General features: G+C 69.0%; 1 protein-coding gene across 2 annotated transcripts in view; it reads left to right on the forward strand.

Moving 5' to 3' along the window:
* The first annotated feature begins 5,312 nt into the window (after nucleotides 1-5,312).
* SHANK3 (SH3 and multiple ankyrin repeat domains 3) overlaps nucleotides 5,313-12,301 on the forward strand; it is a 368,629-nt gene continuing 361,640 nt past the window's right edge. For both annotated transcript variants that reach the window (XM_064498806.1, XM_064498868.1), the window contains exon 1: nucleotides 5,313-5,712. In XM_064498806.1, the coding sequence (XP_064354876.1) occupies nucleotides 5,437-5,712 (276 nt within the window). In that variant the 5' untranslated portion in view covers nucleotides 5,313-5,436. The remainder of the gene's footprint in view (nucleotides 5,713-12,301) is intronic.

Consider the following 12,301-nt stretch of genomic DNA (forward strand, 5'->3'; position numbering starts at 1 on the left):
TGCCACGGTGCACGCTTGGAGAAAAGTGGTGGCTCCGGGAAGGTCTCGTGCAGAACGGTGCCTGCCGTCGGCGAGGCGGGCCCTTGCCAGCGTGGCATGGCCGTGGCCTAGAGAGGTGGCGGATCGAGCGCAGGAGCCTTTCCCAGCACCTTCAGGCGGATGGTCCCCATCCAAGGTGCTCCTCTGTGCTGGCCTCCAGCCTTCCTTCATCTTCTAAACCTCTTCATGGGGACGCAGTTTCCAGTGCAACGTGTGTGTCCCAAGGCAAGCACTCAGAGCTGCCTCGTGCCAGGCCATGTCCTGCCTTCTCTGTGCGTGTGCACGTGCACGTTTGCAGCAGAAGGGTCCTGTCCGCTCCGTATGTCTGTGCATGAGGTCACTGTGTCTCATGGGGGTTTGTGCTTGCGTTTGTGCAACGTGTGAGCATACGGATTTGTGTGCACGCCGCAGATCCCCGCCTGCCCCATGAAGATGCGTGTGCACACGTGCACCAGCTGCAAGGGTCCTTCCTGCTCCGTTGCACGCCCGTGAGTGTGCACACGTGTGCACTGCGGTTTGTTCCAGGTCCACGTGCCTGCATGTGGATGCATGCCCACGGGGTGCAGTCAGACCATGAGTGATTTGCTTCTCTGATTATTTATCTCCTTATGGATTATATGTATTTTTGCAAGCAGAATTTCATGTTCCTCCTGCTCTTGTTTCTAATCTCTTTAGGGCCTTTTGTATTAATTCTCTTGCCTTTCTTCTCTTAGAGCTCCTCCCAGTTTCATACTGTACTTCGTTAATGTGCTGTTTGTTCCCTTCTAGCCAGTCACTAACCAAAGTCAGGCCCAGGCCCAGGCCCAGGCCCAGGCCCAGCCTCACATTCTGTGCCAGTCACCATCTCTGGAGCTGGGCAGGGGTGGCGTTTTGCACCCAACCTTCCAGCTACTTTCAGGCCAGGAGATCAGGCGGGCAGAGCATCGCACGCGTGATGTCCATCCCAGGGCAGCTGCGTCCCGGGTCCCTGCCAGCCCAGCAGCCAGCCTCCAGGAGAAATCCCAGTCTGGGACTTCCAGCACGGTCCCCTTCCCGCCCACCCCCTGCCCCTGCCATGCAGCACAGCGTCCTTCGTGCGGACCTGCCGCCCCTCAGCCCCCCGCCTCCACCTTCAGCATCCCGTTGGTCGGGGGCATTTCCCCAACAAACAGCTTCAGCCCTTTGCTGAGGGAAACCAGCCGCTGAGATTTTTGACAACCGGCTCTCGGGGTCGTTAACTGGTTGTGCTGGGTCAAGCCCGCACGGGCTGGTCTGCGTGCTCCCCGTCTCTGAGGCTTCTTGGTGCCCACGCCTGCGTGAGCTCCTCGCTGCGGGACGCTGAGCCCTCGCCGTGGCAGGCTCTGGGCTGTCCTGCCTGGTGCCGGCCGCACGCCGTGCCTCCCGGTCCTGCTGCATCTCCCGATGGAGATGGCTTGTGCGTAAGGACCCGCCTGCCTCCCGAATGCTGTGCCACCCCAGCTGTCCCCCTCTCTGCATGAGAGCTGGTCTGCTGGCGGCAGGTACCGTGAGAAGCGCCGTGCACGGGAGCTTGTGGCTACGTGTTTCACTGGGGCGCTCTCAGCCTTGAGCCGACCCTCTGCGCAGGACAGCTCTGACTTTGCCATGCGCGGTCCATGGCTGCTGGCTCTCGCGTTCAGCCTTTCCATGTTTCCCTTTCTGGCCCTTTGGTCTACGGACATGCTTCGTGCTGTGAGGGATCTCAGCCCAAGGCTCACGTCTCCCACCTTGTCCTTGGTGTCCTGACTCAAAACCCAAGAGCCCAGCCTATTCCCTGTAGCCCTCGCTATTGCAAGATGACCCTTTCTGCTGCAGTGTCCCATCACTGGAGTCTACAAGCCACTCAGCCCCAGCGCGTTCTTTGCAGAGCTGCGGTCTGGCGTGCCTGGGGCTTGGGCAGGTGCTGGGTGCAGGATGCTTTCCAAAGCCGCCGTCCTGTCCCCTCTCTCCCTGCTGCACCCCTAGAGATCTGATCTTGGGCCCCGGGGATCACACCGCGGGAGAGGTGCTGTGGGACAGGCAGCCTCGAACGGGATGTTTCAGATTTCCTGTGCTGCAAGGGACAGGGCAAGGGCACTTTGTCACACTACGAAGGGACTGGTTGGGGACACGGAGGTTGTCATGTCACCGTGTCTGCCCATCTGTGCCCAAAGGCTCAGCCCATGCCGGGGCACCCCTGAGAGGCCAGGGGTGAAGGGAGCACGTGAGGAGCTGGGGACGGTGCTGCCTCGCAGCTGTGAAAGCAGCCCAGGACCCGCGGCTCTCCAGAGACAGGGCGCAGGTCGGGGTGGGAGGAAAGGGAGAACGAGCTGCTTCCGGGCCGGTCTCACCGGTTTTGTCGTAATCAGCCCAGTTTCTGAGTTTTGAGGCTAGCGCCATGGAGCTGCAGTGCCGATGCTTCAGGACCCCTGCCCTGAACTGCCAGGTGTGAGCACGCAGCCTGCCCTGTCTCGCCTGCCCTGCCCGTGCAGGACGTTTGCAGCAGATGCTGCTCCAGCTGGGGAGCTGCTCAGGGCTGGGGCCCTGGCGGAGCCAGGCTCCCGCGGTGCCCGCCTCGCGCCGTCCCTCGGCCTCGCGGTGGGAGGGCCGGAGGAAGCGCCATCACTCATTTCCTGGACAGATCCAGGCCACACCGTAAATCTCCCCAGCTCTCAGTGGTTTGGGGGCTATTTCTGTTTGAGGATTAAAGCCTTGAATCCCAGCCAGCGAGGGGCAGGACACGGTCCCAAGCACAGTCCTGCGGGGCTCAGCCCGGCGTCCCATCTGCTCTTGGCAGGGCAGTCACCGGCTTGTCCCCGCCCGGGAGCAAGGACTTGGCCTGCTGGGTCCTCCTGTCTTTAAGTAGTCCTCGCTGGCACGGGGGCTGGCACGGGGGCTGGCACGGGGGCTGGCACGGGGGCTGGCAGAAAGAGCAGCCGGCAGCGGTGGCTGCGGGACGATGGGCTCTGTGCGCCGGCGCTAGCGGGAGCTGTGAGCGTCACCCACCCGCTCCCAAAGCCTCGGCACCAGGAGGTCGCTGCGCCCCGCAGCCCTGCGGGCCGGTTTGGGAAGTGTCCGGCGGACAGTGCTGCCCCTGCACCATGGGCTGCGGGCAGTGCTGCGGGGGGGGGCAGTGCTGCTGGGGGGGGGCAGTGCTGCTGGGGGGGGGCAGTGCTGCTGGGGGGGGCAGTGCTGCTGGGGGGGCAGTGCTGCTGGGGGGGGCAGTGCTGCTGGGGGGGGGCAGTGCTGCTGGGGTGGGCAGTGCTGCTGGGGGGGGCAGTGCTGCTGGGGGGGCAGTGCTGCTTGGGGGGGGCAGTGCTGCTGGGGGGGGCAGTGCTGCTGGGGGGGACAGTGCTGCTGGGGGGGGGCAGTGCTGCTGGGGGGGGGCAGTGCTGCTGGGGGGGGCAGTGCTGCTGGGGGGGCAGTACTGCTGGGGGGGGGCAGTGCTGCTGGGGGGGGCAGTGCTGCTGGGGGGCAGTGCTGCTGGGGGGCACAGTGCTGCTGGGGGGGCAGTGCTGCTGGGGGGGGCAGTGCTGCTTGGGGGGGGCAGTGCTGCTGGGGGGGCAGTGCTGCTGGGGGGGGCAGTGCTGCTGGGGGGGCAGTGCTGCTGGGGGGGGGCAGTGCTGCTGGGGGGGGCAGTGCTGCTGGGGGGCAGTGCTGCTGGGGGGCACAGTGCTGCTGGGGGGGCAGTGCTGCTGGGGGGGGCAGTGCTGCTTGGGGGGGCAGTGCTGCTGGGGGGGGCAGTGCTGCTTGGGGGGGCAGCACAGGGTCCAGCCCAGCTGTTGGCTGCCGTGCGCAGCAGTGTCCTGGGCAGGGCCAGCATCCGAGCAGGGCTCTCCGTGGCTGCGACCCCACCGCACTCCCGCACCTGTAGGAGAAACAGCTCGCAGGGCCAGAACTGAGACCTTTCCCTAAAACCCGGGGACAAGCGGGGGGTGAGCCCTCGCCAAGCCACATCTCCCTGTGCTGCTCACGTCCAGCCTTGCTCACGGCTCCTCCCTTGCGGAGGGGAAGGAGCCAGGCAGACCCTCCGGATGCGGATGCGCTGGTGCAGATGCAGGGGTGGAGGGTGATGGTTGCAGAAGCACGGCAGGGTCACTGCGACGAGCTGGGGGTGCTGGTGGTGGGGAGGAGAGGAGAGGAGGTGGTTGATGCCTCTGGCGCTAAGGAGCAGAGCAAGGGCGTGGGGGCCACGCTTTGCTGCCCAGTCCCTCTGCCGGGACGGGGGCCACTTCTGGGCGGCTGGTGGGAGCCGCTGCAGTGGGAGCTGAGCCCACCGTGGGGGCTGGGGGAGCTGGCCTCTGCTGGGGGGGCACTTGTGGGGATCCCTGGGTGGGAGGAGGGGTACCCTGTGATGGGGATCCTGGCGGGGGGGGATCCCCAGCAGGGTCCCTGCTATGGGGTTCCCTGTGTGGGGTGGGAGTGGGGGGCCCATGTGGTCTCAGGCATGGGGATTCCCGGGTGGGGTGTGGGGGGGTCCTCTGCAAAGCCCCTGTGTGGGGAGGGTGTCGCTGCCAGGTCCCTGCCATGGGGAACCCCATGGTGGGGGGGGAGGTTCCTGTACAGGGCAGCGCTCCCCGGGAAGCCCCAGCTCGGGGAGCGGGTTCCCCTGCGAGGTCCCTGCCACAGGTGCCGGTGCGGAGCGGGGGGACCCTCCGCAGGGTCCCGCCGTGGGGACGGCTGTGCGGGGAGCGTCCCCGCGAGATCCCGAGCGGGGCAGGGGCTCCCTGGGGAGGGCCCTGTGTGCGGGGGGGTCCCCACGAGGTCCCCGGGCATGAGGATCTCGGCGTGGGGGGCGTCCCCACGAGGTCCCCGGCATGGGGTGCCTGTGAGGAGGGTGGGGGGGGTCCCCACGGGGTCCCCACGAGGTCCCGGGCATGAGGATCTCTGCGTGGGGGGGTCCCCACGAGGTGCTCGTGTGGGGTGCCTGTGAGGAGGGTGTGGGGGGTCCCCACGGGGTCCCCACGAGGTCCCGGGCATGAGGATCTCGGCGTGGGGGGGTCCCCACGAGGTCCCCGGGCATGAGGATCTCGGCGTGGGGGGCGTCCCCACGAGGTCCCCGGCATGGGGTGCCTGTGAGGAGGGTGGGGGGGTCCCCACGGGGTCCCCACGAGGTCCCGGGCGTGAGGATCTCTGCGTGGGGGGGGGGGTCCCCACGAGGTGCTCGTGTGGGGTGCCTGTGAGGAGGGTGGGGGGCGTCCCCACGGGGTCCCCGGCATGAGGATCTCGGCGTGGGGGGGTCCCCACGAGGTCCTCGCGCGGGGCGGGCGGGGGTCCGCAGGCGGGGTGTCCCCGCTCCCCGCGGTCCCGGCGCCGCGCTCACCGCGTGTCTCCCGCAGGGCCCCGGCGCGGGCTGTGAGCGCGGCCCCCGGTGCCGGTGCCGCCGCCGGCGCCGGGCCGCCCCGCCGCGCCGCACGGAGCATGCCTCTGAGCCCCGCCGGCAGCCAGCATGAGAGCCCCGAGCCGCCGCCGCCGGAGCCGCCGCCGGAGCGACAGCCCCGCGCCGCCGCCGCCGCCGCTGCCGCTGCCGCTGCCGCCGGGGAGCCGGGCGCCGGCCTGCGGGAGGAGACGCGGCACGACGCGGCCCGGGCCCCCGGCGGGCCCCGCTCCCCCAAGCTGGCGGCCCCGGCGCGCATGGAGGAGCCCGCGCCCGGCGCCATCGTCGTCCGCATCGGCATCCCCGACCTCCAGCAGACGGTGAGTGCCCGCGCCCGGCCCGGCCCCCGGCCCAGGACCCCGACCCGCAACCCCCCCCCCGGCCCGGCCCCCGGCCCCGCACCCCGGCCCGGCCCCCGGCCCCGAACCCCCCCCCCCGGCCCGGCCCCCGAACCGCCCCCGGCGCCCGACCCCGACCCACCCCCCGGCCCGCACCCCAACCCCGGCCCGGCCCCGGCCCCGGCCGCCCCCTGCCCCGGCCCGGTTCCCGCAGCGGCGCCGCCTCGTCCCCGGGGCCGCCACCGCCGGCACCAGCCGGGCAAACTTCGCACCGCCGGCGGGCGGGGGCGGCGGCGACCCGGCGGGACGGCTCCCGGCCCCCGGCCCCCCGCTCCCGGCCCCCGGCTGCCCGTTCCCGGCGCCCCGCAGAGCCGGGAGGACGCGGGGGGAGCGGCCCGGGCCGCCCCGCCGAGCGCCCCGCGGGGGCCGCTCCCGCCGCCGGCACCGGCACCGGACCGGGACCGGGACCGGCAGCGCCGTGGGGGGGACCGCGGGGGGACCGCGGCTGGGGGCGGCCCGGGGGCTCCGGCCCCGGCTGGGCGGTGGGAGCGGGGCCGCAGCGGGGCGGCAGAGCCGGTGGCGGTGGAGGGGACGAGCGGGACGGGGCAGGGGCGCGGGCAGGGACCGGGCGCCGACGTGCACAGGCCCTGCGCCGTGCGGACGTGGCACCTGCGGGGTCGGGGCGTCGGGCCGCGGGGCCGCGAGTTGCAGCCGGTGCTGGGCAGAGAGCGGCACCGAGCAGAGGCACAGCGGGCACAGGGCCACGGAGCCACCGGCGCGGTGCGCAGGTGTCGCTGGCGGGGAGTCGAGGTGTGACGCGGCAGGCGCTGTGCACCGCCTGTGTCAGCCCGTGCACCGCCTGTGTCAGCCCGTGCACTGCGTGTGTCAGCCTGTGCACCGCCTGTGTCAGCCCGTGCACCGCCGTGCGTCAGCCGTGCCGTGGGGCAGCGCGTGTGTGCGCCGTGGGGGGCACCGCGTGCTGTCGTGGGGTGTTGCAGCGCTGGGACGGTTGTCCTCGGGGGCTGTGGGACCTCGCGGTGTTTCGGAGGTGACGGGTTGTGCTAGGACACGGTGTCCCCGCGGCGTGGACCCGTTATGTGCGTGGGGCTGGCTGGGTCAGGCCATGCGGTGCAAGGGGTTTTTGCGGGACGCTGCGAGGCCCCACGAGACGCGGCACCGCGGTGCCCGGGGCAGGGGCAGTGCTCGGCCGGGCAGCTGTGCTGGGGGTGGGAGCAGGAGCCTGGAGACGGCGGGGGTCAGCGTGGGACGGGTGTTCGGTGCCCGAGCTGCGCCGAGGCTCGCAGGGCCGTTTGGAGACAGGTGTTTTTGAGGCAAGACGGGAGAAAAAGTTCGCTGAAGGCTGAGGTAGCTGTGGCCCTAACGACGGCTGCGTGGGGAGGTGTGGGCTGCGGGGCAGGGGCGCGCCTGGGCCGGGGAGGAGGCTCTGAGGCGGGAGCAGGGGGCCCTTGGGGACGAGGGTGGGGGGACGCGGGTGAGCAGAGCCCTGCTGGGGGTCAGGGGGGCGAGAGCCCTCCCGGCTGCGGGGAAAGGGTGCTCTTTGGGAGCCTGGCCCGGGACGGCGGTGCTGGGCGCTCGGCGCTGCCGCGGCTGTCGAGGAGTCGAACCGGCAGATGCGCCGCGCTGGTGAGGACTGACCTTGCGCTGCGGGAGAGGCTTTGGACCCGCTCGCGTTTGCCCAGCCAGGCCTGCGGCAGCCGTGCCGGAGCTGAGAGCCGGCCTCTCGGGCACGGTGCCCGCTCTCTCCCTTCAGCATGAGCCCCCGAGCATCGGCTCCTCCTCCGCCCCTCTGTGCCCACCCGTGCCGGGCCGACGCGCGGGGCTGGGTCGTGCCCCGCTGCCGCTCCTCACCCCGCGTCCCGCCGTGGATGCAGCCTGGGGCAGGGCCGGGGCCGTCCGGGAGCGCCGCTGCTCCGCACGCTGCCATGGCTTCCACCTCTGCGCTCCGCCGATCCGGCCCTGCTCCCCCTCTCCCTGCCTGCCGTCGCCTGTTCCGGGGATGTGCATGGCCGCTGGGGGAAGCGGCGATGCCCGTGGTGAATGCGATGGTGTGCTGTAAACCCGGCTGAGACTCCTCCGTTCCAGCCCGGGGACAGTCCCGGAGACGGAGCGAGGCAGCTCAGCCCGGCCAGACCCGGGGCTGGCGAAGGCCGTGGCGGGAAGGGGGTGGCTTCTGCAAAGCGCAGCATCTCTGCGTGGGTGCAGTGGGACTCTTCCTCCCAGAGCTCCGTCCCCACGGAGCGGGTGCGTGTCAGGGAGCTGCACGGAGGAGAAGTCCCGGGTGCAGCGCCTGGGAGGGTTTTGCGTGCTCGGAGGGACACGGGGCAGGGCTGCTGGGCGCTGGTGAGAGCGGCACAGCACCGGCAGGCTCGGCCGCGTGGTCAGCGTGCAGGGGAGTCCGCTGCGGCCCCCGCGCCCCCCCGGCTGCGGAGCGCGCTGTGAGGGCCGGGGAGAGGAGGCTGGGCTGGGAGCCTGCAGAGCAGGGCCAGCCCCGCGCAGCTCCTCTGCTCTGTGCAGCGGTGAAGGGCCGGGGCGACAGGACCGCTGCTCTGCCAGACCCCTCTGCCGTCCTGCAAGCCCGGCCAGGCGAGCCGGACACCCCGTGTCACCCCTGTGTGTCTGTGCTCCTGTACGTTGGGCCCACAGCAGTGCTGGGACTGGCGATTTGTTCAGATCCTCCCTTTCCTCCGGACCCAGGCCGTGCCTGCGGACGGCTGTTGTATTTACGGCTCAGGTGAGGGCTGACTTCCCAAACAGCAGCTGCCTGTTTTGCAGACTCCTCTTGTGTGCTGAGATACCATCACTTAGATGAACAGGCGGGAAGGGCCTGGCTGGCTGAACGGCGTGCATCCCTAAACGCTGCGCAGCATCCTCCGAGTGCCCCTGCATTCCCTGCAGATCGCCGCCGCGCGTCAGCTCTCGGCTCTGGGCACTCAGCGCTCGTGCGCTGGGCTCTGGGCAGACAGTATGGTGCCCGTCTGCAGAGCGCCGTCCCAGCAGACCAGGGCTTATCCGGTGTGAAAGGGGACAAGGGGAGAACAAGAGACTGAGCCGGTCCCATCTGCCGCTGTTGTGCTTGCCCTCATGCTCCCGCCTCCTCCGTGGGGCTCTGGGACGCGTCTGGGGGTGTCCGTGGGGCGCTCTGGGCTCCGGGATGTGTCCGAGGGTGCTTGCTGTGTCTTGGAGAAGCTGATGGGAAGGTGCTGCAGGGCTGTGTGCATCCTCTGCCCCCTCCTCCCCTCTCACGGGGTGCTGGGCTCCTTGTCTTGCTCTGCCGGAGAGCCGCAGGGCTCCTGCACCCTTGCCACCGCCCCGCTTCCTGGGCGCATGGGTCCTGCTGCTCCCCGCGGTCCCCTGGCTTGGCATCAGCAGGGGCTCCTGCTGCTCAGACCCCTTTCCCGGGGCTGGGCCCTGGCGTTTCAGCGCTGCCGTCGGGCCGCTGTCCCCGAGTCTGTGTCGCCAGCGGAGAGCCTGGCTGGTGCCCAGGGCCGGGCCAGGCCCCGCTGCCCATCGCCTGCCGCATGGAGCCCTCAGGGGCGCTGGAGCCCGTGGCTCTCCTGGTGTTTCCTGGCCGCGAGACGGCATCGCCGCACGCTTCAGCTCCCGGGCTTGGAGCCTCCTTGAATCTCCGCAGCGTGTGGCTGATCTGCGATGGCTCCCGCGCTGACCCTGCCAGCGCCTGCTGCACCGGGGTGGGGAGGGAGGAGAGGAGAGGAGAGGGGGAGGCAGGGAAGACCCTGGGGCACAGGCATCTTCTCGGAGAGGCCCTTCTGCTTTCCCCCCTCCGGCTGCCTGGCTCTGCTGCGGCGGTGGCCCTCCCTGGGGGACGCGGAGTGGGTGGACAGGGAGGTGGCCGCTCTGCCGGCTGCGTGGGTCCGTGTGGGGCTGTCGCTCCAGGGCAGGTTCGTGTTTGTGCCCTGGGATGGGTCTCAGCTGCTCTGCCAGCCTGGAGGAGCAGACGAGGACGGGGGGAGCTGAGGAAAGCAGAGGGTAAGGCACGTGCAATGCTCGCCCTGTGACTGGGACCACGGAGCACCTTGTCCGTCCAGGCCCTGCTCCGTGTCTCCGTCCTGGAGCTGAGCGGGAGCTGCTCCGAGCAGAGATCATCCAGGGAGGAGGCTTTCTTGCGTACTCTGTGGCGGGTGCAAATCCAAGGAGAAGGGATGGGTCCCCAGCGGGAATGGCTGCTCTCCGCGGGACCGCGTGCTGCCGACAGGTCTGTGTGCCGAAGGGGCTTTGCTCCCTGAGCTCCAGCCCTGCGCGGTCCGACGTGACCCTGTGCCCCGGCCGCTGGAGCAGCCTCCCCACGGGAGGCTCCTGGGCGCCGGCGTGGCAGCCACGTCGCCCTGCCGATGGGCACGGGCTTCGCTCCGGCGAGCTCTGCTTGGAGGTGGGGATTCATCTCCCTGTGGCGTCTTCAGGCACGGGGTGCACAAGAAGCTGTTCAACAGCAGGTTGGACTTCATTAGCGATCAGTGTTTCAGGGATCAAGTCTTCGGCTGGCCAGAGCTCCGGTTGTTTGAATTTATGTCTCCTGTCGGATTTAGAGCCCCCAGGTGGGTTTTTAGACTTTGTGAAGTAGCTGACTCTTCAAGTCAAGCTTCCCGGCTCTCTTGGAGTTGTCTCAAGCCTCTTTTACGTTCCTTTGCAACCCTCTTTTACCATCTTTGTTCGGCTGAAAGCCTTTGAATTCGCTCTTAGTGGTTCCCATTGTTGGGGCAGGTCTGCACCCGAGGCTGTGACCCTGTCTCTGAAAAGGCGGTCTCTGCACGTACCTCACTCTTTACATCCTAACGATGGCCAGCACTTAGGTTAAATAGTCGAGCAACCTGCAGCAACGCTGAGCTCCCGGAAAAAGAGATTAAGCGGCCCTACCCGTGTATAAACAGCAGAGAAATGGAACCTGCGGCACACGCAGAACGTGACGTTTTTGCAGCGTGCTCTCCTGCTCCGTGCAGACGCATCCCAACGTGGAGGCAGGTGGAGCTGGGGCGGGGGGACGGGCTCGCCTGCAGTACCGCACCCGGGAGGGCTGTGCTGGGGTGGAAAGGAAGCACGTTTTAATCTACCAAGAGGAAATGCCCCTTCGCACAGCGCAGAAGTCACTGGTGGCATCTGCTGCCACGCAGGCGAAGAGCTCTGCAGGGGCCATAAACGGGCTGTGAATCCCTGGGTGGGGGAGGCAAGCAGCGCTCGGCACGCGGGCCGGCTGCTCCTGTGCTGGGGGCCGTGGTCAGGAGCTGCAGCAACCCTGCCAGGTCCCTGCTGCCACCCAGACCAGGGCGATGAAGGATGAGGAGGGTCATCCCAATATTCCCTATCCCGGGCTGCGGGCTTGTGAGTTATCAGCATTCCTTGCCTCTGCCTGGTGCCTGACCTTCTGCAGGCAGAGGAGATGCAAAGCGTGGCCAAAGCTCGCGGCGCAGCCGTGCTGCGGAGGGGGCCGCACTGGGAGGCTGCGGGAAGCTCCGGGAGGCTGCAGAAAGCTTGTCTCCCTCCCCGGGATGGTGTCATGGAAGAGGCTTCCCCAGCTCTGCTGCTCTCTGACGTTCCCTTATGATTCCTGAGTTTGTTTCGCCGCTGGGACAGGGAGGCCTGTCTCCTGAGTGTGCCCTGGAAATACCGAGCCAACAGCAGTGGGACAGGAGACTCATTTTCTTTTTGCTTGCCACTTGCTGTGGCTCTGTCTTGTCCCACTGCCCTCTCCTCGTCCTGAGAGCGGCTGGGGCTGGGAGGGCTGCGCTGATGGCTGGAGAGTGTGGTGGGGGTTGTGTTGGTGAGAGGCTTCCAGTGAGCATCGGAGCGCCTGGAAGAAGCAGTGTTGTGATGCTGGCTCCTGCAGTCATCCCGTGTGCAGTACCGAGGGTTCGTTCCCGCAGGGGCTTTGGTGGTCTTCCCTCGCGCCCCATCGGCCCCAGTGCCGGCACCGGGCGTTGCTGCATTTCAGGGGGACGCAGGTTGCCTTCCTGTGCGTCCCTCCTCCCTTGAGTCGTCCCTCCTCCTCTCCCTTCCCAGCGCAGTTCCCAAAGGACCCGCTAGCTCTGAGTTGCGGTATCGTGTGTCTGGGGGCCCAGCAATGCGGGAGGCACCTGGCCCCGCCTGGGCTGCAGGGCTCTGCCGTGACGGGGCTCCCGGCTCCCGCTGCTCCTCCCTCCGGCGCTGCAGACGCCACTGGCCTGCCGTGCTCCGGCGCGGAGCGTGGGCGCTGCGGATGGGGTGCCTGGTCTCCGAGCTGCCCTGGGAGCCCCGTGCTGGCGGAAGACAAGGCGGGTGGTGTCGAGGGCTGCGGCCGTGGCGGGAGGCTGTGCCCGTCCCCCTGCGCCCGGGGGAGGTCGGCGCGGTGGGGAGGGCTGGTGACACTGGGAGTGCCACCAAGGCTGTGACCGGGGATGGTGCGTGCTCAGTGTGGAGCAAGGCCGGGCTCGGTGTGCAGCTGTGCGAGTTGGGGAGCAAACTGGTTGTGCGGTTGGCGGACGTGAGGCTCGTCCGGGTGCTCGAAGTCACCGAAAGAGCGGTGGGAGCCACAGGCAGAGGAGATGGCTCCCGAGCCACA

Source organism: Dromaius novaehollandiae, chromosome 1, assembly GCF_036370855.1.
Source record: "Dromaius novaehollandiae isolate bDroNov1 chromosome 1, bDroNov1.hap1, whole genome shotgun sequence".
Taxonomy (NCBI): Eukaryota; Metazoa; Chordata; class Aves; order Casuariiformes; family Dromaiidae; genus Dromaius; species Dromaius novaehollandiae.